Here is a 26,983-nt window from a genome sequence, read left to right as displayed (position 1 = left end):
TTCCTAAACTGTTTTGTAGAAAATTAGTTATCTTCAACCTGTTCTCCACTTGAAGAAGTGCAGGTTGTAAATATGGGTTCCAGAGAGCAAGAACCTAAATTCCTGAGTTGGCATGTGTAACAAGGTTATGCAGTAGGAAGACAGCTTTCTTGCTTCTTCAGTGGTTCTACCCTCCCATTCAGTCTGCAGAGATAGTTACGTGGCGCTGGGAGCACCAGACATTCCCAGCCTTGCGTGGTTTCTTCTCGGTTTTACTGTGTCTAGTTACGCAGTTCTCCAGACCCAGGCATCAGGAAGCCACTGACAGCAGCCTCAAGGCTGGTGCCCACTCCAAGATGATCACATTTTTAGGTTTTATACAGACTCCCACTTTAAATTTTGACTAAAAGCTTGTTGAAAGAGATGTTTTGGAAGCATACTGCACATTAACCACAAGTCTGCCCTTCTCTGATGGTGCATGGATGTGTGTCTCCACATATGACAGAAGTTACACCAGGCTAAGCACCATGGTATGCTCTGCCCACATGCGGAACTTCAGAGCAGCTTTGACAAAGATACTCACTCTGATTTGCCATTCTTCAACCTCGCTCTCTTTACGCTTCCTTGCCTCTTCAAGAAGTGCGATCTTGGCTGTATACTCTGCGAGCTCTGTAGCCTGTTAAGCAATAGAACTGGGATTATAAGGACTCAAAAAAACCCCACAAGTAAGAAACCTGTTTGACTGACAAAACATCCAAGTATTATACTCCACTCTAATAAATGAACAGGAAATTAAGAACAAAGTAGGTTGCTTGTGATAAGAATCATTGTGGCACTGGCTTCTTTCTGTCAGATGGTCTAGAACTTCACTGCACTACATTTTTATTTTATTCCCCCTTGGAGTCTGAGGCTTTGCCATATTCAGAGGGCACAGTAACATGCCTTTGTATCTTATCCACAAGTGACTGGGTCTTACCAGCTGTTCCTGGCTCTTTATCTGGTCAATAGTCTGTCTCTCCAGCTCCTCCTTGGCTTGCAGAACAGCCAAACGATCAGCTTCCAAACGTTCTGCTTCCTCCTGGGCTCGTCTCCTTTCCTCCTCCAGCTGAATAGCTCTTTGGATCTGAGCTGAGAGCTCTGGGAAAAGACAGATCAGTGCTGTTAGTCCACAAGCCTGGCCAAAGCAAAGACAGGCTCTTAAGTAACTGTAGAAGTCATGACAGGCACATGGCTGCAGCCTACAATCTCTTCGTTACACCTGTAAGTAGTTATCACAATACATCAAATAACTGAATTCAAAGGCAGTCAGCTGCACATTATAATTAGATCTTCTACATGGTATTTTTACCAGAGCCTGTAACACTGACATGATTCTGGTGCCCTCGGTTGACAGTTTATTGTAAGGACCAGATGTTGCTGTCTCCAGTCTGCTCATCTGTGCATTGAAACAGAAGCTTCCATTTCAGTGGAAAGACTTGTTCCCAAAGTACTTTTTCTGTTAGGTGTTAAGTAAAAAGCACTTGAGAGCTGAGCTCTGTTTCTCTCTGCTGCAAGAGGTTATGCTACCAAAACCCTCTCTGTAACAGTGGAAAAGAGTTGGTGTGACCTTAAATTCCCAGTTAGATGAACAGATTTTGTGACTTTTATGCCTTGGTCGATCTCGGCAGTGCATGCATGTGTGTGCATTTAGCCATGGAGATAGATATTAGTGTGCCTTGCCAAGAGATCCAGTGTCACCAGATTTAGGCTGTGGAACCCAACACACATGATCTGGTCAGATAGTACAAGTACTTTACCTTTCTCTGCCTTCTGAGTCTTCACTTCATACTCTTGTAGCCTCACCAGCAGCTCTTCCTTCTCCCTCAACATTTGCTCTTTCTCTCTCTCAATCGTCTCCCTCCTCTTCTTTTCATTTTCTAGTTGTTGCCTGTTAGAAACAGATTTCATGCTTGAAGCTCACTTACAGACACGAGCTACAGCAAGGTAAGAAAGCTGGCTGGACACCTCTCCAGACAGTTCAATGGGAAGCGACCATGCGACTGCCACAAAACAAGAGAGGGAAGACAGAAATGCTTATGGCCTGTTGTCTTGGGTTTGCCTGGGACAGAGTTAATCTCCTTTGTAGATGCTCACACAATTGTGTTTTGTATTTTTGATGAAAATAGTGGTGATAATGGTGATAACACACGGATGTTTTAGCTGCTGCAGAGCAGTGCTTACACAGAGCCAAGGCCTTTTCTGCTCCCTCGCTGCCCGGCCAGGAGGAGGCTGGGGGTGCCCCAGGAGCTGGGAGGGGACACGGCCAGGACAGCTGGCCCGGGCTGACCAGGGAGATATCCCACACCGTGTGGTGTCGTACTCAGCAGTAACAGCTGGGGTAAAGAAGGAGGAAGGGGGGGACATCCAGAGCAACAGTGTTTGTCTTCCCAGGAAACCGCAGACATGATGAGCCCTGCTTCCCTAGAAGTGGCTGAGCATCTGCCTGCAGATGGGACGAAGTGAATGAATTCCTTGTTTTGCCTTGCTTGCATGCACAGCTTTTGCTTTACCTACTGAACTGTTTTTATCTCAAGCCACACGTTCTCACTTTTACCTCTCTGATTCTCTCCCCATCCCACCTGAAGAGACGGAGTAAGCAGCTGCATGGTACTTAGCTGCCTGCCTGGGTTAAATCCCAACATTTGTTAATCACTTCAGAATTAGTGCTCAGTTTTTGGATACCTGCATTTCATTAAAATATTTGTATTTTCTGTTGCCTGCCCCAGAAACTTAGGATACCAAAAAACCACAAAACAGTAGATGCAGAGAAAAAAGCAAGAACAGTGTTCTGTACTACAGAGCAGATTTCTTTTGTTCTGTCATAAGGAAAGATCAAGGACGCATAGAAACAAGAGCATTGGGAAATGAAGACTAACAAGTCGCCAATACAGGATGAAAGCAGTATGATTTCTTGAATCATAAGCAACTGGCAGCCGGTCACAGGGAGACCAGCAGAACTACTAATCCTTTTCCCTTGCCTCTAAGAGGTCTCCCACTCCCCTCTTGCCTGCTCACAGCATACACACGTGCTCCCTGTGGAGTTTGCTCCCCCCAATGCACAGATCAGGCCTTAACGGAGAAGAGTCAGGAGAACCCCTCTGCAGGTATATGGCTGTCCACAAGAGCCCAGTGACTTTACTGGCACGCATCCTTGAAGGTCCAGCTCTCAAGGCTGCAGACAGGAGAGCCGACCGCACTGGTCACAGGTCTGAGCCAGAAGAGTGATTCTTACGTTCCCACTGGGACTTGAGATACCCTGCAACGCTGTGAGCCAGAGCTCTGGGGCCACACACACACCTTACTCAAAGTGAGGTGGCCGAACGGCTCGTATCTTTGTCTAAAGCTACCCAAGAAACCCTGTCAGTTTTGTACCATTTAACTCTGCCTCCCCATCCCCACCGTCTGTACTCAAGCTCACCTTTCCAGCTGTTTCTGGTGCTTCTCCTCCCGGGCCTGGGCTTTCATCTGTTGCACCTCGATGGTGTCAGGCTTCCTGCGCCGCATATACAGTTCATGGTTGCCCATGCAGAGCTGCAGGATCCTCTTGTTAATTCTCAGACGAGGGGCGTAAAACACGAAGTCCTAGAAGAGACACCACACAGTTCATTTTTCAGGTGCACTCTCCCTTCTCCCAGCTGACTGCAGACAGATCATCCTGCCACTAACGTCGCTGCCATCGAGGCATACACACATGCTATTTAAATATCTCAGCAAGGACCACTAAGATTATCTGAAGCCAAAGCAGTTCGTTATTTATACAACCCATCTCAAGTCTATATAGAATTGACAAATTACTCTTCTAGAAAGAGATACTTTTAGAGAAAACACAGTCTCAAACGTCTGCATGTAGAAGACACTGCTGAGTTGGACCTGTTGCAGAAGACGCTGGGTTAGCAGGTAAACATCTGGGCAACTCACAGACCTCTACTATAAAGCAATTAGTTTTTACGTTTGCATAGTTTTGTGACTGAAAGATAAAGCATGAAACAAAAAATGTGTTGCAGACTCTTAACGTAACATCATAGAATTTCCTGGTCTATTTGTATCAGTATTCAAGACACCTTTTTTTTTTTTTTTTAAGAGAAAGAAATGCCACTATGCAAAAATACCCTACAAAAGCATTCTTTCCTCAGCATGGAACTTCTTAGTTAAGCTGACTGAGGCCATTACAACATTGGAAGTTATTTTTTGAACCACAAAACATGGACTACTTTGAATACTGCATTACAGACAGTAGGCAAAACCCATTCTGCAATTTCTGGTTCTGCAAAGAGAACGGCCCCAAGTTTCTTATCATCTGTATTATCAAGGCTGTCATCAGTATTATCAAGGCTATTACAGACACTACACAGCAGGCTAGATCTTCTAAATGTACATCTGCTAAGAAAAAGATATGGAGGACCAACTTCATTACCTGCCTGATAATTTTTATGAGTCCACAACGTTTTTATAGATGCTTAGGATACTGTCTGAACTTAAACAATAAAAAAAACAACACATTTTTCTGCCTCTATTTGCATACTATGTGGATGCTAATGTAAGCAATAGGCAAGGTACCAGATTACCACCAAAGCCAGGTACTCACTCCTTAAAATTACTCCTGTATTGGCTGCCTCATTGTTAACGAGAAACGGAACTGAGGAGAAGCAGACAGAAGCTGTGTGCATTTGCATGGCAGCAACAATCATGTTTTTAACTGCCCGAGTTCAGAAACACAATTTGTGGCTATGTCTGGAAAAACTAGAAGTCACACCAGAAGCAATGGAAAATGCTCCAAGTCCTGTTAAGATGAGCATGAATTTGCTGACAAAGTCATTTTCTTAAAAGCATTTTTCTTATTCACATATTGACTGCAAAAACGCCATTGGCAAGGTGTGCAGTGCCCAAATCCTGTCAGAGGCATTTTGAGCTGCACACGTCTAATACTGCTAGCTGAGACTGTAAGCTATTCATCTGACCTCCTATTCCTAACAAGTAATTTAAAAAACAAATGGGTTGTGTACATTGTGAGGAACAGATCCTATCTTGAAGCTAGGTTCACTTCCAGTGAAAGCAAATACTGAGGGCACAGACGGTGGCTGCATTCATCATTTAGTGGTATTCATGTAAGAACATAAAAGAATCTCCCTCCCTTCCTCATCATCCCCCGGTCTAGCACAACTGGGAGCACTGCAGCTCGATATATTAAAAATGTGCTAAAGATGCTGGGGTATGTGGGCAGATAGGCCTAAAAATTGAAAAGCTGACTCTGGGCAAGATGCCACAGAATGCTACCCGTTGAATTAGCATCCATTTTAACATTGACATGGACAATCTTCCAAGTTAAAGGGGAGCTTCCAACTCACATCTAGGGTAGACTGAGTATTTTTGCTTTATTTATAAATACTTGAGTTTTTGAAAAAGAGATGCAAGCAGATGAAAGGATCTAGACAGCTTCCTGACAGTTCAGAATTGGTGTCCATATAAATTCTTCTTTCAGGCATAGTTTTAAACGTAACACCGCCCAGAGGGAAAAGGACAACTGAGACAACAGAGAAAGGAATCATAGTTGATGTTTACAATGTTAACACCTTGCTGTATCGGCCTCTTGTAAGTCTTCCAGTTCAAATTCAGTCAGACTTACTGTTAGGGAGCCGAAGGAATGCTGTGATCCATAAACAGGAGATTAATATTTTGTACTGTATACAACATGTCCAAAATCATAAAGGGGCTCTTCTACTGAGAAATGTATTCCTGGGGAAGACATCTTTCTACCTCTGTGGAGTTCTGCTGGTTCTCACTAATAGCATCAAAAAAAGCCCCTCTCCCCCCCCAAACCCCAGGTTATCATCTGAAGGAAAGGATGCCTCACCAGGAGCCCTGAAGCATGCTGTGTTAGCATCGTTCAGATTACTGGGAGGATCTTTTCCTGTTAGCGAAATTTATAAGACATCACCCTTTACCAAAGCCAAACTACTTATTATTTCTCAGGGCTGCATTTATCCACCAAGGCCAAGAACTGGGGTGGAGGAAGGGAAAGAGAGGAGGCCTTTCTCAACTATTACTATAGTTTCACAAGGCTGACAGAATGAGAACCACCTACACCAGTTATTCCACTTCAAGTTCTCAGCAGCTCAAGATAAGTCACAAGTTCTTCACTAAAATAACTGAAAACAGGTGGGGAAACATTGAGAAGTAACATTCATGAGTAGCTACATTTAAGTTCTTCACAGAAATCATATTCTTACTACTTATCCTACTATTCAAGTACGTCAATGAACACCATGGTCCTTAACTTACTTCTAGTATTTCTGTAGGGCCAAAGTGAGCATTAAATGTCAAGCCATATGTATACATGTGGCTTTGCAGTAACATTTGCATGACTTTTTTTTATTTAAAATTAACAACAAAAAAGTTACCCATCAGCTTCTATGCACAGAAGGAAATGAGGAGAGTAGTAGTCTGAGTATAATCCAGCTATACAAAAGACTCAAGACTAACAAAGAATCTCAGATCTAAGCATGTCTACCTAGTTTTTCAGGGAAAAAAAAATGGGGACTCCGCACCTGTAAATTCCTTGTCTTTTTCCATGTTGGATAAGGCCATAAGCCCTTTACCTAAACTGCACAGAAAAATGGACATCTCTAAATACATCTTCAATACTGATGCTCAATTTTGCATCTAGAACATCTGCAGCTTTCTTCTCTCCACAGACAACTTTGTTTTGAAATAAAACAGTATTAGTTGCTGATACGCAGTATCCAATCCATTCTTGGTATACTTACAGGTGCCTTCTTGTCAATAGGTTTTATAACAAACTTCTTGTCATTGAAGGAGATGTTTCTGATTTCACTCCAGGGGAAACCAATCTTTGGAGTCAGTCTGGAAAAGAGAAGAATATTTTACGAGATGTTGCAATGAACTCTTTTTTCCCACATTACTTCTAAAACACAGACTCAGTGGGATGCAGCACTTGACACAGCTCGCCCAACAACGCGAGAGAGGTAGTTGAAAAAAAAACCCATAGGGAGCAGCAAAAGATGCCCAATCGCCTCCTTTACAGAACCTCTTCTCATTTTGATCAGCCACCCTACTGACCTATGCATTGGGGCTGGTTCAATTACATGCCCTGTCTTCCAGAAGCAGATGCACTGAAGAACCATCCAAAGATCTTTCTTACCCCCCCGCCCCCCCAGATCCCCTCACAGGCCCTCAAACCAAACAATCCAGGTAAGCAGAGCCCAGTTTAGAGTACCTATGCTAAACAGAATCCTGTTGCCTGAAGTAATTATGGAGCAACTCAGCAAAACATCTGTCACAGGAAGGGCAGAGGGAAAAACCCTCCACACAAGTTCAGCAACACAGTACTCTGTTTAAAGCCCTGACTTTACTAGATCCCTAGAGCCTCAGCAATGCAACCAAGTGACAGAGGCAACGTACTTTAGCACCTACCATTGGGCCTCCTGGCTTCCAGAGTTAAATGATACTCAAAAGTATGATTTTAGCACAGAAACTGGCATCTATTCTGACATGATGAATGGGGTCTATGGGTTGTCCAGATTCAACTGCCAGAACCCACACATGCAACTTTCTGAAACACTAAGTTCATTTCTTTGAAATCAGGCCCTAAAAGCCCCAGGACGCAGAGTTGAGGTGCATGTCGTCCTGTGCTTCCAGAAGGCTTCTGCTACATGATGGGAGGCATAACCCGAAGTAACTCAGACACTATCATCCTCCATCCCCTGCATGTAAGTCTACCTGGCTGTTTCTTCACTGCTGTTACAGCTAGCTCCATGAAGCCTTCACTGCTGAAGTGCTGGGCAGGCATAAGCACAGTTGGTAGAAGCAGATTTTTTGTCTTATGTTCCCTGCCACAGATTACAGGCAAGACTAGCAGGAGAGAGCAACCTGCTATTTCCTTCCATGCAAACTGCGCTTTCAGCCCATTCCACTAGTCACAAAGCAGAACTTCACACACTGGTCTATCAACAGTCCGTAGCTCTTCTGTTGGAAACCATCACAACAATGCAAAGGCCAAGTGTCAGACTCCCACCTTTTCCTCACCACTTATGAGCTCAGGTCTGTTGGTGTACTTAATCTCCCATGAAGCTTCTCCAGTGAAGCTTAAAGATATAATTTTACTTTTCTTTTTTTTTTATTTCTCCAGACTCTTGCATATAAAAAGCATCAAGTTATGAGATCACATGCTTCTAAGCCATTCTACTACTATACCTCTACATACCTGCATAGATCCAAAACAAGTTCAAATATTACAAGGGCTTGTGTATTTGAACATGAATTCCTTCAATTCCCCCTGCCCCAAACAAATATTTCATGTATATGTTTAATGTCACGTACTTCTTGTATTGTTCCCTTATCAAGGGAAGATAACTATCTCTAGAGAACATAATTATCAAGAATTAGGTCTTACACAAATATTAATACCAACAATCTTCCTGTTATTATCTCCCCCCCCTCAATGTCTGTCTCTTCGGCACACTGAAGTGCTGACAATTATTTCTAGCAAATTGGTTGAATGCGTGACGATTTAATGTTCAGTGCTTAAAGAAGTGCATAGCATCATGGTGAATCACTCAAGCTCTGTAAGAATCCTTTCTATAGATTTCATAAGTTAAGGAAAAAAAGCTGGTAATTTTGGAGGAATTTGCCTCATCTTAACAAAGATGGAAAGCTACTATGCATCATGATTTCACTGGGCCCAAGCATAAGATAACCTGGTTAGTTTTTATCAGAAGTCAAGAATAAAGTGTACTCTCTTCAGAATTTACCATTCCCTAACCTTTAACTCAACTGCAAGATTATGCAATAGTGTGTCTGTGTAACATGAAGTAAGAACCGTACCGCAAATGGTTTGATTAGGCTAAGATTAAGCAATTACTCCAGCCTCCTTCACAGTACCTTAAGAGTTTCAGCCCTAGACAATACAGTATGAAATTAACCAAACTATTTTAGTTGTCTAAGTTCTATTGCAAATTCTCCTCCTTACTGCAGAGGAAAAGCTTGAAAATACCTCGTAGCAGAAGACTGACATACACTAAGTACAGAGGCTCGCACACCTGTAGCACAGTATCATTTTCCTCAGGTTGAACTTCAACAATGAAGTCTTTGCTTTTCCACCTTTGCCCCAGACCCAAGATTTTGCACGTACAAGCCGCAGATGGGGTACACACTATCATTTTTCTAGTCCTTGTATCTGCTCAAAAGACTTAATTACATAGTTAGCAAGAGTTATGGCAGAAACAAGCAATTTACTCCAGCACTATATTTGTTTTGCAAACGCTCTTGATAGCTCTTCAGATGAGGGCTGTATTCTGTCTGCTTCTGCAGCTCGAAAAACCTGTTTGTGAGACCATGGTTACCTAGCACAACTAGTCATTCAAGACTGAAGTATTACATGAGCGAAACTACTTTTCTTTCAAGTGACACTCCTTGTTTTCCAGGTGACAGCACATATTAGCATTGCAGGAAAGTCTACATTTCTCTTTGCCATCTTAACAGAAGCTCCAGAAAGTTCCAATTAGTATTTGTGTTGCATTCAAAGCTTTTTGGAGGCAAACAAACAGAGCAAGTGAAACCCCTCTGTATTACAATGACAGTCTGTTACAGACTTATTACACGAAACCAAGACTTGGAACACTAAAGAAAAGAAAAGCACACAATCCAGACAGAAACCCTTCCTTTAAAAAAAAGGGTATTTTCAGTCCCCTTCGAACCATGGAGTATTAGAAGTGACTTGTAGGCTTAGATACAGCTGCTCTCACCTTCCTTTTATGTTTATTTATAGATGCAGTCTATTATTTCCCACCTACTATCCAATTACTAATGGATATAACAGAAGGGTCCTGTCTTTAACAGAAGGGTTGACTAAAATTATGTGTACTTCAGCAAGACCTCATTTCATTCTCTGCTTTATGGTCAACTCCTCCCTGGATTCTGGGTATTACCTGGCTTTGGTTTCACTTCCACCCCTTTACACCTTACTTTTTCAAGAACAGACAGTTGTACATGCGTCTATTAACTTCATTAACTTCAGTATAGGAATGGCCTTAATCCTAACACTTTGCAGATACATTTGCCTATCTAGGTTCTCAAATTGTATTCACTGCTGGCATACCCGGCAACCTGACTAAAGGAAAAGCTTGGTCAACTCCTTATCTTGGTGTTCAGGTCTATAACCGCACTTGCTTTACTAGATGACATTTTACAACTGACATCTGTTCTATTAGCAGATCAAGCTACGAAGATCAGGAAAGTCATGAAAGCATAAATGAAATGAAGTGCTTGTTTCCTAGCACAGTTTCACCTCCTACTAGACAACAAGCGAGTTCTAAACTTTGCCCTGATCATGTAAAATGAGAAATGCCCTTCGGCTCCCACACCGGCCCTCGCTCCAGTAGATCAGAGGTGAAAACAAAAGCCTTACTTGTCATCCTTTTCATAGATGTTGAGCCCCAAGGCATCAACTCCCAGCCAGAGGTCAGTTCCTTTCTTATTCTTGATTTCAAAGTAGTTGATTCCATACATCTCCAGGTCTTGAGCAATCTTCAAGTATTCCAGCATGGCATTCTCTCTAGTTGAGGCAGGAAGGAGAGCAAATGTTAGTCAGATAAATAAAAAGCTATCTCAGAAAGAAAAAGAGTATTCAGAAAAAAAAAAAAGCAGCAACTTTTCCTAAACCAACACAAATGCAGAAGTTAAAACTGAACATTCAGCTTTGGGGATTCACTTCAGGAGTTATGTTACACCTCTGTTCACACACACATTCACTCTACTTCCATTTGCCAAGCCCTAGTATTTCTAGACAGGAAGCTAGCAACTTTCATCTCTTCAATCATTTATCCTTGTCTCAAGACACCGTCAGTGGGAAAGTTACAGTACCTGAACTTTCCCCATCTGCCAATGCAAATGCTTCAATGAACTTAAGGCTAGAGACACACCTTTACTTTTATCCGCTCAGTCATCACTGATGCACTGTACCTAGGTGCCAGCTTTTTCAGAAAGCTAAGAGACTGTTCTCAGCACCAGTGTGGAAATCTGACTGAATTTTACCATTTGCTTCAACATTAGACTAGAAAATACACACCAGAAGATCCCCACATAAGTGACTCTTGGAGTCTTACAAAAGCATGTTGTAGAACTGCAAGCTTAAGACAACTAATCAACAAAGTGACCGATATGAAACACTTACTTCAGCATACCGCTGTGTTCAGCATGCCAAACCTGGATCCGTTCTTCCCACTGGTCTCTGGAGAGTTTATGCTGATCCATCACCCTAACACATGGCAAGAGATATCGGCAAGATTAGACTGTGTTCTGCTATATCCATCGATGCCTATCTTTGCTACAGACCCACCCATGAAGTCTTACTGAAACTAAGAGAAACAGCCTACCCAGCCCAAAGCTGTACTCTGTGAAGCAGAGCCATTCAGAATGAACAAAAACCACCTTCATCCTCTGTGAAGCCTTTCTGGTCGCTGCCCAGAGACATGAGAGGAGTAACGCAGAACATCGCAAACAGAATCACATGCATGCTGCAGACACCAGAGGGTTAAAGCAAAAGTAGGTGTGGTGTCTAATTCTGGGAATAACACCGAGTGCCACCATGAGGTTATGACACTTGTCTTATAACTTACACTTCTCCTGTGTGGGGATGGACTATCTATCTAGCCTCACAACACGCTTTTCAGATATGGGATTTGACTGTACATTTTGATTAAGAACATGCAACCCAAACTTCTCCAGGGGTAACATTCATAACTGCTGCCTGCTCTTTCCTTCTTAAAGAGGAGACACACACACTGTCAGTTACCAGCACTGCAGCACTGTTGAGGAAAGAAAAGATGAACTGTGTATTTCTTCTCCTGAGCTCACCCAGCTACCTTTCCCTAAGCAACCCCAAACAGGCAGCACAAAAATGTACTCTTAACATAACAGATAGAATTAAAAGGAGGATAAAAACCATGTACATACAGCTCAAAAAAATGTTTTCAGTGAAACTCTGTATAACTAGAATGCAAACTCTTGACCCCTTTTTTATTATTATTAAAGGGAAACTGAGTCAAACAATTCCTTTACCTTTGGGGGATCAGACGCTCTGAATTGAGGTATCCAGGCTTGTGCACTTCTTTGTTGTAATCTCCAAACTTGGCCTGCACAGCGTAAGAGCCAAGAAGAACTGCTGTTTCAGGAGGACAGTAGATCTCATCACTGAGGATCCCTTCCTTCACCTGCAGAAAGAAGAGCTTCTGCGTGATGTCCTGTATCAGCTCTTCAGACACATCTTCTGGGAAGAACTTGGCACGGAACTTGAACTGGAGGGGATTCTCCTTTCTGATTTCTTGAGCAGACACCTGAGGACAGAGGTGACACCACGACTAAGCAGGGTTGTAAACAATAGAATAAACTGCTTCTACACAGAAAAAGGGATTTAGGGCATTTGCCTTAAAAGGCATCGGTTTTCAAAAATGTGTTTCTGCAGTAATCTGGGCCCATACGCTACAGTGAGAACTCTCAAGCACACACAGAGCGCTTTCACCTTCATTCATCTAGAGGCACGAAGCTCCCTGCAGAGTTTGGGCTAAACACACTCCAGCACTATATTAATCATTTAAGAAGTCAGTCTCTAGAAAGAGAGGTACAGACATCCTCCCCACCACCTCTTCTATTTCACTGAGACAAAGAGGTGCACTTCGGAGTGAAACAGCTACCCTCTGCCCAGCATACCTCCTGCTAGCTGTGCTAGCTAGCATGAGATAAAGAAGGTGCAATGGCCTTCGCACCCTGGGAAAAAGATTCCAAGGGTACAGCCCACAGGCCTCCCACAGCTTTATATCAGCCAAGTGTCTGACAGCTATTTGCTATCATTCCTTAATTCCAGCTGCTCGCTTGTATGAGAACCCAGGGAAGATGCATTGCGTTTTCCAATTAAGTCAGCAAAATTTTGCTTGTACAGCAAACCTCGGTCACTGAAAAACGTAGGATTTGCCAAGTTGCATCAGATGGCAAACCCATTTAGTATTGTATGTGTTTGACAGAACAGCCCCCTTACACCGAACAGGTAAGTCACTGGCTGCCCCATCACGAAAAACAGTTCGTATCCTCATAAGAATTGGAAGTTCATGAACAAGAGCACATTAGAGGTATCTGAGCTCCACGTTACAACTGCCCAGCCTTGAAGCAACCTATCTGTCTGATCGGTGCAGCAACTAATTCTGCACAAGCAGAGATTAAAACTTACTAGTCATGATGTTCCTCCAGACACAGAAAGCTAGCTGTTTCTGCACATTAAGGGACAGCATCAAGCTGCTGCTGCGCATAGGATGAGTACAATAAAGCTTTCCACCACTCACACAGAGAGAAAAGAGTAAGCCTCCACCATGCCACACCTCACACAAACAGTTCCCACAGAGGTCACGAAATTCTCTCCAGAAACAATCCTTAAATTATGCATATTAAAGAACAATAAACAAGTACAAGGTTTATGAAGTCACAGCCAATAACACATCAGCAATCATGTAAGCTTTAACCTTTATTCAGCAATTACCTTTTTATCTAGCTTCAGCCAAGTCTGGAATCCCTTGTTATCCACATACTGAAGACCAAAGTACCACACTTCTCGCAAACCTATTGTTTTAACCACCTATAACAGAAAAGTAAAAAAAGTTATTGCAGGGAGCAGTTCACTTGTACTTCTTGCCCAGGTATCCTCTCAAGTCCCACAGCCACTGAAGCTGCAGGCAACTGCCTAAACATACTCATCTGGCATCTCTTAATTTCATCTTGTCAACAAAAATACACAATTGCCTGAGAAGATAGCAATGTCGTCAGCTATATTCGTCTACTGTAAATACCAACCAGATAAAAGATCCAGAAACACCCTTGTTGACTGGATTGTACATTTACTAGTGAAAATAGCCCCATTTAGACAAGTACCTTTTCCTCAGTAGAGATAGCTTAAAAGTCCCAACCTCCTCCTACTCTCGCTTGTTATTATTCCTCAGTAGTTTGCTGCCAGCTCATCTGCCTGCAAAGCCATGCCCTAGACAGAGCTGTGATCTGGGAAGATCCACTACACACATCTGGATTATTTCCTTGATGTTATTTGCAAAGTAGCCCCTCACAGTGATGTGGGCATCACCACAGGGACCTGAACTGAGTGGAAAGCAAGAGGGTTTTTGTTTAAAAAAAATTTTGTGACTTAGGGAAGGAAGCAAGACAAACTCAAGGATGTAGATACATGGACTAAAGATCTCAAACTAGGATCTGTTTCACCCTCCCCATGTGTAGTATTGCTGGAGACACTACAGCCAGAGGGCAGACTTACTGGAACGAACTTTCTGTGCTAACTGCACGCTCTTTGAGCAGCGCAAGCATTTTGTTCCACAGCTCAAGACAATGATTTGGGGATACTTAATTAGTTTTTGCTGTAGTTTCCATTAAATTTGCTTACCAGTGAGCTAGAAGCCAGGAGTTTGTACCCAAGGGCTTCCTGGGGTTGGTAAGGGACATGGGGAAAGTGGGGAAAGATAAACCATGCTGGCTAGCACTCTGAGAATTACTGTTTATATATGCCATTTTTTAATTAACAGATAACATACAAGGTTTAGTGATATAAGCAGACCAAGAAAATTGCATAGCCATTAATGTGAAAAACATCATTAAGCAAATGCCCCTTTCAAGGCTACAAAGATCTGTGCCTACTAGCTGAGGAAGTTGAGTATCTTCCTAGCTGAGCACTGGGCTGTTTTCAGCAGGCTATGATTTATACATTCTACTTTCTATAAGCAACTAGCTACAGTGAACTAGAGTTTGTGTTAAAAACAATAAAAACAACCGTCCCAAACCCCACAAATCTGTCAAAAAAAAAAGAGCTGGGCTCTGAAAAAAATTCAACTTTTTTGACTGAAATTCCTTTGCCCTCCTTTCCCAAACTGGCTTGTTTCACCATAGAAGTACCAAGTTTTCTGAAGGCAACATGCATTTTTTTAAAAGGGTCAGAACCAGGCTTTACTCAACCTAGCATAAATGCAAGGGTATGTTGAATGCGGTGCACCCCATTGCACAAAAATAGTGTTGCAACATGTTAAAATGAAGAGTTGCACAAATCAAGCAGTTATCAGGTCATTATCTCTGGGCATCTCTTACAAAGAAAAAATACTCCTCTATAAACCAAGACAGCTGGAAAGCTTACAGAAGTTATGACCCCTCAAGTTCTTCCCAAAACATAAAGGCAAGGAAACAAAAAGCATTACACTAGACTTCAAATTTCAGCACTTGAGGTCAAATACCAAGAACAAAGATGAGACTGTTTTAGCCTGTATTCTGGGAAACAGGTTTGCAAAGCTTCCTCCATAGCTAAACAAACAAAAAAACCCTAAGAACCAAAGTTTCTTAGATTCAAGATAACTGGGGGGAGGGGAGGAGGTTATCCACAAAAATGCACAGAGGAGCAAATCTTGAACCTGCCCATTCTACCCAAACTGACAAAGAAAATCTCAAAACTGTGGCTGGAGCTTAAGGCACATTCACTCAACAGAGACGGGCAAGTTCTCATTTAATGAGGCCTTTCAACTGTCAGTCATTTGATGCTCTCTTGATCTGATTATCTGCTCAAAAGGAATAGTGCAATTGCTTTAAGAAACTAAATTAGCTGATGGGCCACAGGACTTGGCATACTCGTGCTGGCACATAAGGCACTGGCTACCTCAGTGCACTTCCGAAACTGCTGGTGGCACTCTCCCCTTCACTGGAATTTCTTCCCCTTGTTGCCAGAAAGGTGCAGGACTGCCAGGACCAGCCAAGGGGATGTACTCGAGCCAGCTCCAGAGACCACTCCATGGGTTCCCAGAACACCTCAGATGGAGCTGTGGCTTGAGCAGAGCTGAACTCAACGTTCGGAGGCTTCACTATTTTCCCCTTCTGTTAAAAGGGAGTTATGATCTGCCTTACGTGCAGCATACATTTAAGATAGCAAAGCCAATAAGCACAAGGGCACTGCCTGAGTAATTCTGTTAGCTGACAGCCAGGCCAAGAAATCATCTCGTGGTTTTTAAAGACAGCCCTTCTTCTTCAATACCCTTCCCCTCCCCCCAGTGGTTCTGCATTTCAAGTTGGGCCACTCCCCATTCCAGGGAAAACCTGTTGCCTCCATAGGCTTTAACTGGGTGTAAACTCCATCTCCAAGATCAGGGTCCAGTAAAAGACGGGCACAGCAGAAGGGAAGAGGGGCTGTCAGAACAGTTGAAATTAAACAGTCTTAAGCTGCTCAAGTCTGTGCTGCCATTATACCAAAGTCTGTCTCCTCTTGATGTGCAGAAGTACAACCCAACAAGGTAAAGGCCACTGGTAACTTTCCAATCACACGTTTTAAATCCCAGCTACAGGACGAAAGGACCAAGTCTTCATGAGGTAATTTTCCATCCCAGAGCACACCAAGTACTACAACAAGCACTATCTTCACGAGAACTACCTAGACAGCAGATTAGAAGTATCTTGGATCTGAAGAATCCTGCCTTTTTCCATCTTCTCAGGAGTTTGTGCTTCTCTAGTTTCTCTTCTGACAGAGAAAAGATCCTGACTCTTTACAGAAAGAAAGATGACAAATATGTGGGCAAAAAAAACCTTTTTGAACCTTTGTCATCAGGAATACAGGACGTATTTATACTCTCTGGTCTAGGCATTGCTTTTAAACACCTAGCTTTTAGACACTTGGATTGTTGTACCCTCAGAGATGAAACTTGAGGGAGCCATGCTAACGGGGGGTGGGGGGGAGGTGAGGAAGTTACCCAAATATGCAATGGTAGTCAGCAGGCAATAGAAGTTCAAACACTAAATGCTGGTTGCATAAAAACACAGGTGTTTCAGACGCACTTCAACAAATTTCCAGTGAATACTTGAAGTTTATCCCACACCAGCGATAATGAAAAGGACTTACTTAGAACTAGTACTAAACAAAGAACGTGTAGTACTCTATTGCATACCGCAAAGTTTTTCAATTATTATAATTTAGTTTCCTCCTTTCACTCCACAAAATAAAGAAATAATTTTTTGGGGGGGCAGGGGGGGGTTGGAGAGGAGTACTTCTTACTGCAATCTGTACAATTGCCGTAACGCTTAACAACTTCTAGCTAACTCACTGAAATGAGAAACTACCAAGAAAAACTTGGAAGAAATGAATGTTGTTTAGCCAGCTTCACCTACCTGAGTTAAAGCTCAACCACCCTTTGCTATCAAGGCTAGCAGGGGACAAGGGGAGAAGTGCAAAGTAATTGCTGCAGTGCTTCATGAACAATACGCATAAGTATTCACAAGTCTGCATAGATCAACTTAGTTTTCAGTTTCAGCAGCAATATTTAGAAGCAAGCTCTTTTTTTCTTTTTTGAATTCCAGATGTTGTTGATTTTTTCTGCTGAAATCTAGATCTTAAATCAGTTTTATAAGGGCAAGGTACATAGGACTAACAAAGTTCCACAAAGCGCTCTTTGTTTGGTTTAGTTGTCTTTACCTGACCTTTGGTAGGTGCATCTCTAAACAGACCTGTATATTGTTAATGCAGTCACAGGACGAGTAACAGTAAGAGCGGGGAGTCCCTTGGAGGACTCATGTCCTCCGCTTCCTTAGGAATCCCTGGAGGCAGACTGGATAAGACTCCACTCTGTCCTGCTGCATAAGGGCTTCTTAAAAGGCGCGATGCTATAGCTTCTGTATGGTGATCAAACTCTTATATTTTTTTAATAGTGTGGCAAACTCAAACATCCATGGCAAGTAGCAACCTCCAACTCAGCTTCTTAATGAATCCAGCTGCACCTTCACCAACCACCTAAAGACCTGATTCTGAAGAGTTTTATGTACAGGGACAACACTCAAACTTGAAAGTTTCAGTAATGAATAAAAGTTAAGCTGTATTTCACACTACCTGTGCTGTCCAGATCTAGACATGTCTAGATGCCTTATGACACTTCATCACCCAACACTGCTAGGAAGACAGGTTTCACTGGAACATAACATCTGCAAGAACCTTCAGTTATTTCTTTCACTGTGATGGAATTTAGAGAACTTAGGAACAGGGCCCTTTGATTAGGAGGTAGAGAAAGGTAGGTTTGGAATTCAGTCTTAAGCAAACATTATACTCTCCAATATACTCTAAATTTAGGCAAAAAGAGCCCATACCAACACTGTACTGACCTGGTCAAACAGCTGTTTGCCTGTAGTGTTCGGCTGGATGGCAAACTCCAGCTCTGCATCCACAGTAACAACTCGAACATTGATCTAAGGAGAAAAACAAAAAGCATTGTTTTAGGTACCTTGAAAGCTATTTCTCAATGTTAACACAGTACTTTGCGTACAATACAGTCTCCATGCTTTGAGGAAAAACCCTTATAATATACACTTAAGATTAGATTTTTGTTATCACATCAGCAAACTTAATTGGGGCACTGACTTAGCTGTCTTATCCAAATTGCTCTGCAGGTTTTCCTATTCAATGCGGAATTGGATTTGGCTTTAGGTTAAATGAGGGGGCATCTTAGAGTTGGCTGTCTCCAGGCCTAAAACCCCTTGGACTAAGGGTTTCTTCAAGCACACAGCATAGTTGCCTGCAGGCCATCCCTTGGATTACAGAAGGCCCTAATGACTAAATTAAATTTGAGACTTATAATTTAACTGTCATTATGTTAGAGCTGGAATTAATCTGGGGCTTTAAAGGCAAAAGGCTACAGATTATTCTTATGAAGCAATCAGCATTAACCTGAAAAACATTCATTATTCCTGTCATAAAAATCTACTCAGCGAAGTGACAGCAGTTATAGGTACTGACTGATACTATAGGGCATGAATTCACTTACAGCTAATGCTGTTAGTGAAGAAGCACCTTGGCCAGACTTGTTGCAATAACAGAAGTAGAGTGCAAGACCGAAGTTAGCATTGTATGCAGAAGACAAGAGTGTTTAACTAATCAGTAGAAAAAGTCTATTAGCAGTTAAATCAGGAGACAAAAAGAAACAACCAAGCTTGCAGGAAACGGCATAATGACCAGGAAGGTAATGACAAATCAAGAGAGGATTCTCTCTAACTCTCCCAACTACAAAAAACTATGCCACTTGCAATATTATACTGTATCTCAATAAATAAATAACATCCCCAAACAAATTAAGAGCCCAAACCCAGATGACCATGCAGTATCCTTCTAATAAGTCAGATTTGTAACCTGGTGTTTCAAAAAAAAAGAAAAAAGAAAAAAGAGTACTTGTAAACACAAGACCAGACAACAGGTAATCTAAACACATAAGATTTCACGACATTTTCCCAACATCTTTATAAATGTCATGTTAAAGACGGCAAGAGCTGACAGACCCGGAGAGCCTGCCCCAGCTGCAGCACCGGCATCCAGTGCAGGGGCACATCTCTGAAGAAACAAGAGGATGTGGTAGAATAGGGACTGAATCACTCGCTACAAAACCTTGACACTGCAGCAGTTTCCAGTCACTTCATTATGTATATTTAAACTCTAGGGTAAGTGTCAGGTGAACTAACATGTTACAGTTAACAGGGAAGTGTGAATAAAACAAGTTGCCTCAGCTTGTTTGAGTCAAATGCAATGCAAAATTGTGATCTTTTTCAGGGAGCAAGGAAGGCATCAACTGTCTTTTAACCTTCATAGAGATGTTTTTCTAATGTTTTCCCAGATGACAGAGGACTCTCCTAGAGAAAGATGACTCAAAGTAGTTTCCAGGTCACGGAACCCCAGAACTGAACCAGACAAGGTGACTGCTTAGGTGTCCTGTCACTTTCAAGCTGCATTTTTAAAGCAGCATCCTTAAAAATAAAATAAAATCCTAATTTAAATAAATTGCTTTAAACACAATAAAAGTAAAACCTTTCCTGATTGCCCTAAGAGCTCCTTTTCACAGCTGTAGCACTTGGGATCTCTAAGGACTCACTGCAGTATGCTTAAGGTCTTCTTCCTGTGCCATAGGAACCAAAGGTTTCCCCAAAGAGTGTAACGAGTGTAGCAAGGGAAGGGAAGTTCAGATACCAAATTCTCAAGAACGGTAAGACTGCAATTTGAAGATGTGACCTTAAAAAGCTCCTGTTGCTTAATCCCTCTCAGCAATAAATCCCTAATCATATTCTAATCCCTTCCTACCCCCCTCAAGAAAACATATGCTCATAATCCGCTGTTTTGTGTGGTGCAAGTTACTTGTACTTCTGGCTACAACACCACAGTAGGTGTAAAATAAGTATTACCTTACAAATTAAAGGAATTGAAAGGACGTGCTTCTCAAACCTTACCAGAGAAGGTTTGGGCTGTCGGCTGAGCGCTGAACTCCAATCAGTACCAGGATGCTCATCTTTTACTTTATCTCCTTAATGGTTATTTATTAGTTCAAAACAAAACATGTTCCCTATTCTAAAGGAATACCCTATATTACTTCAACTCTAAAAGATCCTTCTGGACACAGTCCCCTTCTTAAAATGTCAGCTAAACAGTGAGCTAGTTAGTGCTTAGAATCCACCTGCTACATCTTCCAAAAACGTTGCTAGCATTAAGACCAAAAATGGAAGTCATCCTCTTTACACTTCAATTATGTAGTCATAAGCATGGAGAATGGAGAACATGACTGCTTGGTCATCGAAAAGCTCCCAAGGACACTTGGGGCACGTGGTAAAGGTTAACTTCTGTGTTCTCCAAAGGGCTGAATGACCAGCAGGATACAGAGGAATTCCCTTGTGTGCCAGCAGACAAGCCCTGAGCCACACGAGAGGCAGACTAAGGAGAGACAGGATATCTAGCAGTTGTCATTTCCATGAGTAGATGGTTGCCTGGAAAAATCCTTTGAGCCTCCTTCCTGCCGTATTACATCCTTTTGCTTCTCATCTCCAAACTGGAGTCTGGATTTCAAGACGAACATAATGGTTTTAGCAGTATTTCTAAATGTATGTCCTACAACCACTCCACATGAGCTTTCAGCACGGGGAAGCTAGTAATGAAACAGGCAACCTGAGCCTAATTCACTTGAAACTCTGGTTTGGGCACTCTAAAAAAAAACTTCTATGTCTGTCAGGCAAAGGGGAGATCAATGTGGCATACAGCTCAGACCATAAGAAACTCGCCATGGCACCAAGATGATTAAATCAAAGCCCAACATGAAAAACAATTCAAGGTATTGCTGGGGAGGGAACAACTCAGACTAATTCCTATCAGCAACAAAAAGAGCAAGACACAGTTAAGAAAACTTTGACAATTGAAACTCTGCTTATCCCATGTAGGCAAGGCAAGGCAGGTCATTTTTAAGATCTCTACCAAGTCCCAGCAGTATCCCAGGACAAAAATTTAAGCAAGCAGTTTTTAATTGTTTCATAACAGTGAGAGGGGAGAGATGGCAAAGAAGAATGCATGACTTACACATGAAGTAAGTTTTTAAATGCACATAAGAAGCTAAAAATCCTGGACAGATATAGCTTCCCAATCCACAGGCTCATGCCATAAAACTTTGATTACACTTCCATGCCCAAGACTAACATACTTAAAACAAATCAAAAATAAGGCCTTAGAGGACTTGTGTGTTCTGAAACATTACAGAACACAAGGCTTTCATTTTCCTGTCTTAGGACGCATAAAACTACTAAGAAATTTGATCCAGAGGGGGGAAAAATAAACAAACATGCAGTTGAAAACACAATGCCATTTGCATTAAAAGGAAAATAAGCTCCATGAGTCATAAAGACAACAGAAACTGAAGAGTTTATTCCACTGAATTACTGAATGCTAATTCCATGAATTCAGGCTGTCCAGGATAGACTGTTATCTACATTTCCAACTGGGACAGGAAAGTGGAAGTAAAATTAAAGATGGACTGGAGAGAACTTTAAAATAAACTTTATATAATCTTAAAACAATGGAGAGTTCCTGTACTAGAAGTTGCAGTAGTTAGAATGGGATCTCCCTTTCTTCAGTAGTGCCCTCAGGTCTTACTTGTTTTTGTTTTCTGCCCCTTGAGCCATCTCCTCTAACACTAAACCAGGAGATCACTCTGTGGGACACTGCAGCCTTTTGTAGATTGTGCACCATGCAGAAACTCAGAAAATTAAAAGTGCCATCTGAAAAACAGGTTCAGAAAACTCTCTCTTTAAGGAGGCAATGTGTTGCCAACCAGCTAAGTTGCAACATCTCTGCGCAAGACCTGAGACCTAGATAACAACCCAAGACGACATTGCCTCAGTCCCTCTCTCTCATAAATGCGTGATTCCCAGGTGTGCTGGGCGCTGTATATGCACAGGTAACTTTTTGACTGAAGCCTGACTCTTGGGCTACGGCTTGTTGGTCCAGAATCCATCTGTGGTTGCAGCCAACAAGGTATCTTTGGAGTTGACCATCTACCTCCTGATATTGAGCTGCTCTATTGTAAAACATCCCACGCTGAAGGGGAAAAGAAGGGTGGAATGAGGGTGTGGGTGGGGAGAACAACACATGTACCCCATACACAGCAAGCCACTGTGGATATTTTACATACTGATGCTTGAAAGAAACCCAATTGCGCAAGTTCATAGTTCACTGAACTATTTTATTATACAAGTGAAGCTTTGCAAGTCATTTAAAATACTATACAATTTATTTTCATAAGATAAAGGACAGTAAATACCAACCTTTACACATACACATAGAGAAACCAGTACTTTGTGTGTTCCATATTGTCATTATGCAGCTCTAAACACCTCTGATAATGCTCAGGAATGCTTGCTTCCTCTTTTCAAGGAGAGGTAAAGACCAGAGTCTCTTAAATAGCAGGTTTGCAGGTACAAATGCTAGTGAAGTATCTTTCCGAGTGGTGGCAACTAGCACTTCATAATGGAGAAACCTAGATAGGAATGCCTTCTTTCTTCAGTCACTGGAAATTCCAGGTAAGCAGCTAGCACACACAGGCAAACCGACCACCTAGCACAGAGGGGACAAGGGGTTGTTGAAGTGCTGCACCTATACAGCACTTACTGTGAAAAATATGTATGTGGGCCTATTAAAGCTCCTTGAACGCACCCAAAGTGTCCGTATAGCACATGGATGCGCTTGTGCTGAAGAAATACAGCTGTCTTAACAAGAAATAATTGAAAACAGTAGTAGTAGGAATCAGACCAAGTCAGCCTTGCATCCTCACCTCTGCAGGTTCGTATGCTATTTCTGCTCCTCCGCCACGCACACAACTACTATTATATTCGTAATAAATAACAGACAGGCTTTTTGCCCTGAGTTGCAATGTGTCTGCATGGACGGAGTAATTACATTTCCACCTTAGCAACCAGACCTGTTTGTAGATGTTTATACCGATTAGGCATCTGGTAACAGGAGAGGCAATTTCACATAGCAGCATCGGGAAGGGCACCGAAACTGCTCCCTGTGCCTCTGCCTTCCATGTATTAGCAGCGTTCATTGATTGCAGGCCCACCCATAATGAGAGAACATCGCCAGCTCTGTCTGATGACAGCTACTGTGCTGCTAACTGATAGAGTAACTACAGTTCCTGCAGCTGGATAGTATCTTGGAAAAAAAATCAGATTTGTTCAGGTAAAAAACAAAACAACAACAACCACCACCAAAAAAACATACTAGGTGCTCCAGAGCTCAGACCCAACCTGCTAACACTTCACTGTCTCCACAAGTCACTGAAGTCAACAGCTAGTGGTTCAGGGACCGTGGAAGGGCAAGGAGAACTCTGGGAGTGTAAGTAGCTTGAATAGCCCGAGAAAACAGAGATTAGTTCAATTTCTTATGTTATTCCTTAGTACCTATAGACTCAGACATGTCAAGAACACATCACTCAGAGCCAGTTCTACTTCTCTGACAGAATAACGTGCCTAATGGATCAAGCTTCATCTAGTAACAATATATGATGTGGTCCTATATGACACAGACTTGGTACACAACAAATCTGAGCAATGTGAATATTACAACTGACAAGTCGTGCACCTAAATACTCCATAGCTCCTGACAAGGCAGGAGACAATGTTGTATCAAGCCAGCAATCAGCTCTCTCCGCTGCAGGGTTGCCAAAGCATGACTTCCAGCCTGACTGGACTCAGCACCTTCATCTTCCCGGAACACGGATTAGGGACATGCACTCTGACCTGGTCATGGCTGGCAAACATCTTGAAAGTGGGATGTGTGTGTGGGCTGCAGTGCAGTGAGTAAGAAAATGTGGTTAAGTACTCTCACAGCCCCTGAAAATGGAGCACACTCACAAGTCTGCACAGAGCATCCAGTGGAAAACAAAAACTGTTTAGGAGGCCAGGGCTAGAATTCAAAGATCTTGCTAAGTCTGAGAAATAGTTGCAAATGTTTCATGTGGGAAGGTGAGAATGGACAAGAAACAGACAAGGAGATGAACAAATTACAGGCTTATAAAACAATGGGCTGTTTGCCCCAAACCAGCAGGACTGCAGATAAGGATGTGGTCTATTATTAATCCCCCCCCAAGAACACTGCATTTCCTGGTGTGATGCTATTGCATAGAAAGAAAAATTGCATTCTTGAGTGTATTTGTCACCGGAAGCATTACTGAAGATGACTGCTCTGTTCTGCTTGCCTGGTGACTTGCCAGCTGGAATGCTGTCACCCACATTTGAATACTTCTTTAGGAAGGAAACAAGTTAATCAAGGAAAGTCTGCACTAAACCATAGGTCAGTTTTTTTTCCTAACCTATGAAAAACTGGATTTGATTTGATAGCATGTCACTGATCTCTTTTGAAGGGGAGCCATCTGAAACATGAACCATTTGTAGAGGACAGCAATTTTTAAACCCAAAAGCAGAACAACAAAAAGACTCGAGCAGTTTGGTGACAGGAGAGGAAACAGCCTCATCAGCTCACAAAACATGAGCAGGGAACGGCCTCACCGGCATCCACCTGACTGACCAGGTAAGCTCACTGCGCCGATTCAACCGACCCAGTTTCTCAGCACACCGCATTAAATCAAAGAGACCTGACTGAACCAAAGGCCGTGTCCATTTCAGGTCTCATTGTGTTAAACGCTGCTTCCTCATGGCAAATAAATGGGAACATTAAGTCACGTTCCCCAGGAATTCCTCCGAGTTTATGAAGCAGAGTTAGATACCGCTGCATTTGCGGCAGGTAAGATTAGAGTTGAACAGGCTGGTCTTTGTTCTTTAAAAACCCGCTCACCTTCCCGTGAGAGGGGAAAATACCACTGAGGGTAAATACAGGGGTATATAATAGTCTAGAAAGCTGGCAGTTAGTTTCAGATCGTTCAGCATGGTTGTTAGCCACATCTACTAGTCACCTCTAAAGCAACAGCTTGTACAACCGTAACTTTTTTGTACTAATCTTCAGTATTTATGGAGCTACACTTAATTTAAGTTTCTTAGATTTACTTAGGGCAATGGGAGTCCAGGTACGTGCTGCTTGCATGTAAGGTGAAAAAGCCTTATAACAGCTTACGTGGAAATTCTTCTGAAGACAGAAAAAGTACTTTGATGGGAAGCCAAGAATAATTTTGATATGAAATTGGAAAGCTAAAGACTCTCCTGGATGAAGGCTGGGGGTTGTACACATGGGCAGGAAAACCTTGAACACCCAGATCTGGGGAGTCATCTAGAATTTCCAGTTTTAGCAGAGCAGACTGAATTTTCAGGACAAAATTACCCCCCACCCCATACACAGATTACAAGAAGGCTGATATATTGAGTTTGATTTTGCTGTCAGGTCACTTGGCTCTTCTTTGCGAGATAGCGTGAAACCTTCCATACAATCAAACATGAGAATAATCCTAGAATGTGATTTCAAACTTATTTAGTTTAGATATGCAGAAGATGAAATGTCATACTAAATTACACGCCTCTTTCAGTTTCCTTAACCAAAGCCTGATACATCTTCTATTAGCAAACAATAAAACCGAGTAGCAGGCATCTGTGTGAAATGCTGAGCAGCAGTCACAGATGCACTTCGGTTCTCAACGTAAGGTCAAGCAGTAACACCCTGCATGCCACAAGATCATGAACACTTCATGCAGCTGTGGGAACTGTGTATAACCCTACATCTTTAACCACCCTTGCTCCCAGATGAGTCCATCTCAGCTGCAGGCATCCAACAGTGCCCACCTGTGTTCAAGTAACATTTGCTCCTCAGTGGAACTGCAAAGACAAAAAATGCTCTTTCCAGGAAGAAAAATAAATAAATAAAACCTTTCTTCACTAACCAAAGTTTCCCCAACTCTTTCCTAACACACAAACTGTATCATTCTGTCTCCAGTTATAAAGAAAATTAAAAATTGAGACAGTAGTTTTTTTTTTTTTTTTTTTTTAAGATTACCTAGGGGCATCCCTATGCCCTAACAAGACATAAAGCAACATAATTTAACCCTGAAATGCCCCTAGATATTACCCTTAAACAACCCCCCTTCAATTAGGGAGATCAGATGTTTTCCACAAAAACCGCTTGATCTTACTTTCTCTGAGGGCAGGAGGGATGATTTGCCCTCAACATAGAACAAGTCAGGAACCAGTTTGAGGGCTTAATGTGTTCTGTTGAAAAAAAGTAACACTTGAAGTCTCTCTGATGCTGTGCACTAGGAATATCTGCATACAAGCAACAGATCTCTTTAAAGAACAAGCGCGCAGCCGGTGACAGCAGACTCGTCACGGCACTGCTGCTTGGGCGAGCCATCTGCCCCCAGCGAGCGTTTGGACAGATTTAAGAACACAGACTGCAGCAACAACAGGTCCTTTGTACCTAAAGGATAAATACAGAGGGAAGCTGGAGGCCGCTGGATCAAACTGCTCCACACACAGACTGTTTTGTCATGACAACCATCACATCCAATTAAACATAATGAAGTTGCAAGCTAAGGCTTTACACATGAAGTTTAAAGGAAACCCCACAACCAATCCTCAAATAAGCCTCATCTCACCATGTCAGAATTCAGTAGGAACCAGACAGTTTTTGTGGTTTTCCATCAGA

The 26,983-nt window shown here is 42.3% G+C and overlaps 1 protein-coding gene across 2 annotated transcripts in view; it reads right to left on the bottom strand.

Moving 5' to 3' along the window:
• EZR (ezrin) overlaps positions 1-26,983 on the bottom strand; it is a 37,514-nt gene that overhangs the window by 2,157 nt on the left and 8,374 nt on the right. For both annotated transcript variants that reach the window (XM_083830946.1, XM_083830947.1), the window contains exons 3-12: positions 18,202-18,285; positions 13,562-13,657; positions 12,094-12,368; positions 11,207-11,290; positions 10,442-10,588; positions 6,783-6,879; positions 3,437-3,600; positions 1,776-1,906; positions 956-1,116; positions 563-655 (exon numbers count right to left, since the gene is read on the bottom strand). In XM_083830946.1, coding sequence (XP_083687072.1) covers positions 563-655; positions 956-1,116; positions 1,776-1,906; positions 3,437-3,600; positions 6,783-6,879; positions 10,442-10,588; positions 11,207-11,290; positions 12,094-12,368; positions 13,562-13,657; positions 18,202-18,285 — 1,332 coding nt within the window. The remainder of the gene's footprint in view (positions 1-562; positions 656-955; positions 1,117-1,775; positions 1,907-3,436; positions 3,601-6,782; positions 6,880-10,441; positions 10,589-11,206; positions 11,291-12,093; positions 12,369-13,561; positions 13,658-18,201; positions 18,286-26,983) is intronic.

Source organism: Anser anser (genome assembly GCF_964211835.1).
Source record: "Anser anser genome assembly, chromosome: 3".
Taxonomy (NCBI): domain Eukaryota; kingdom Metazoa; phylum Chordata; class Aves; order Anseriformes; family Anatidae; genus Anser; species Anser anser.
The sequence above is the reverse complement of the archived record's forward strand: the minus strand, read 5'-3'. Positions and strand labels throughout refer to the sequence as shown.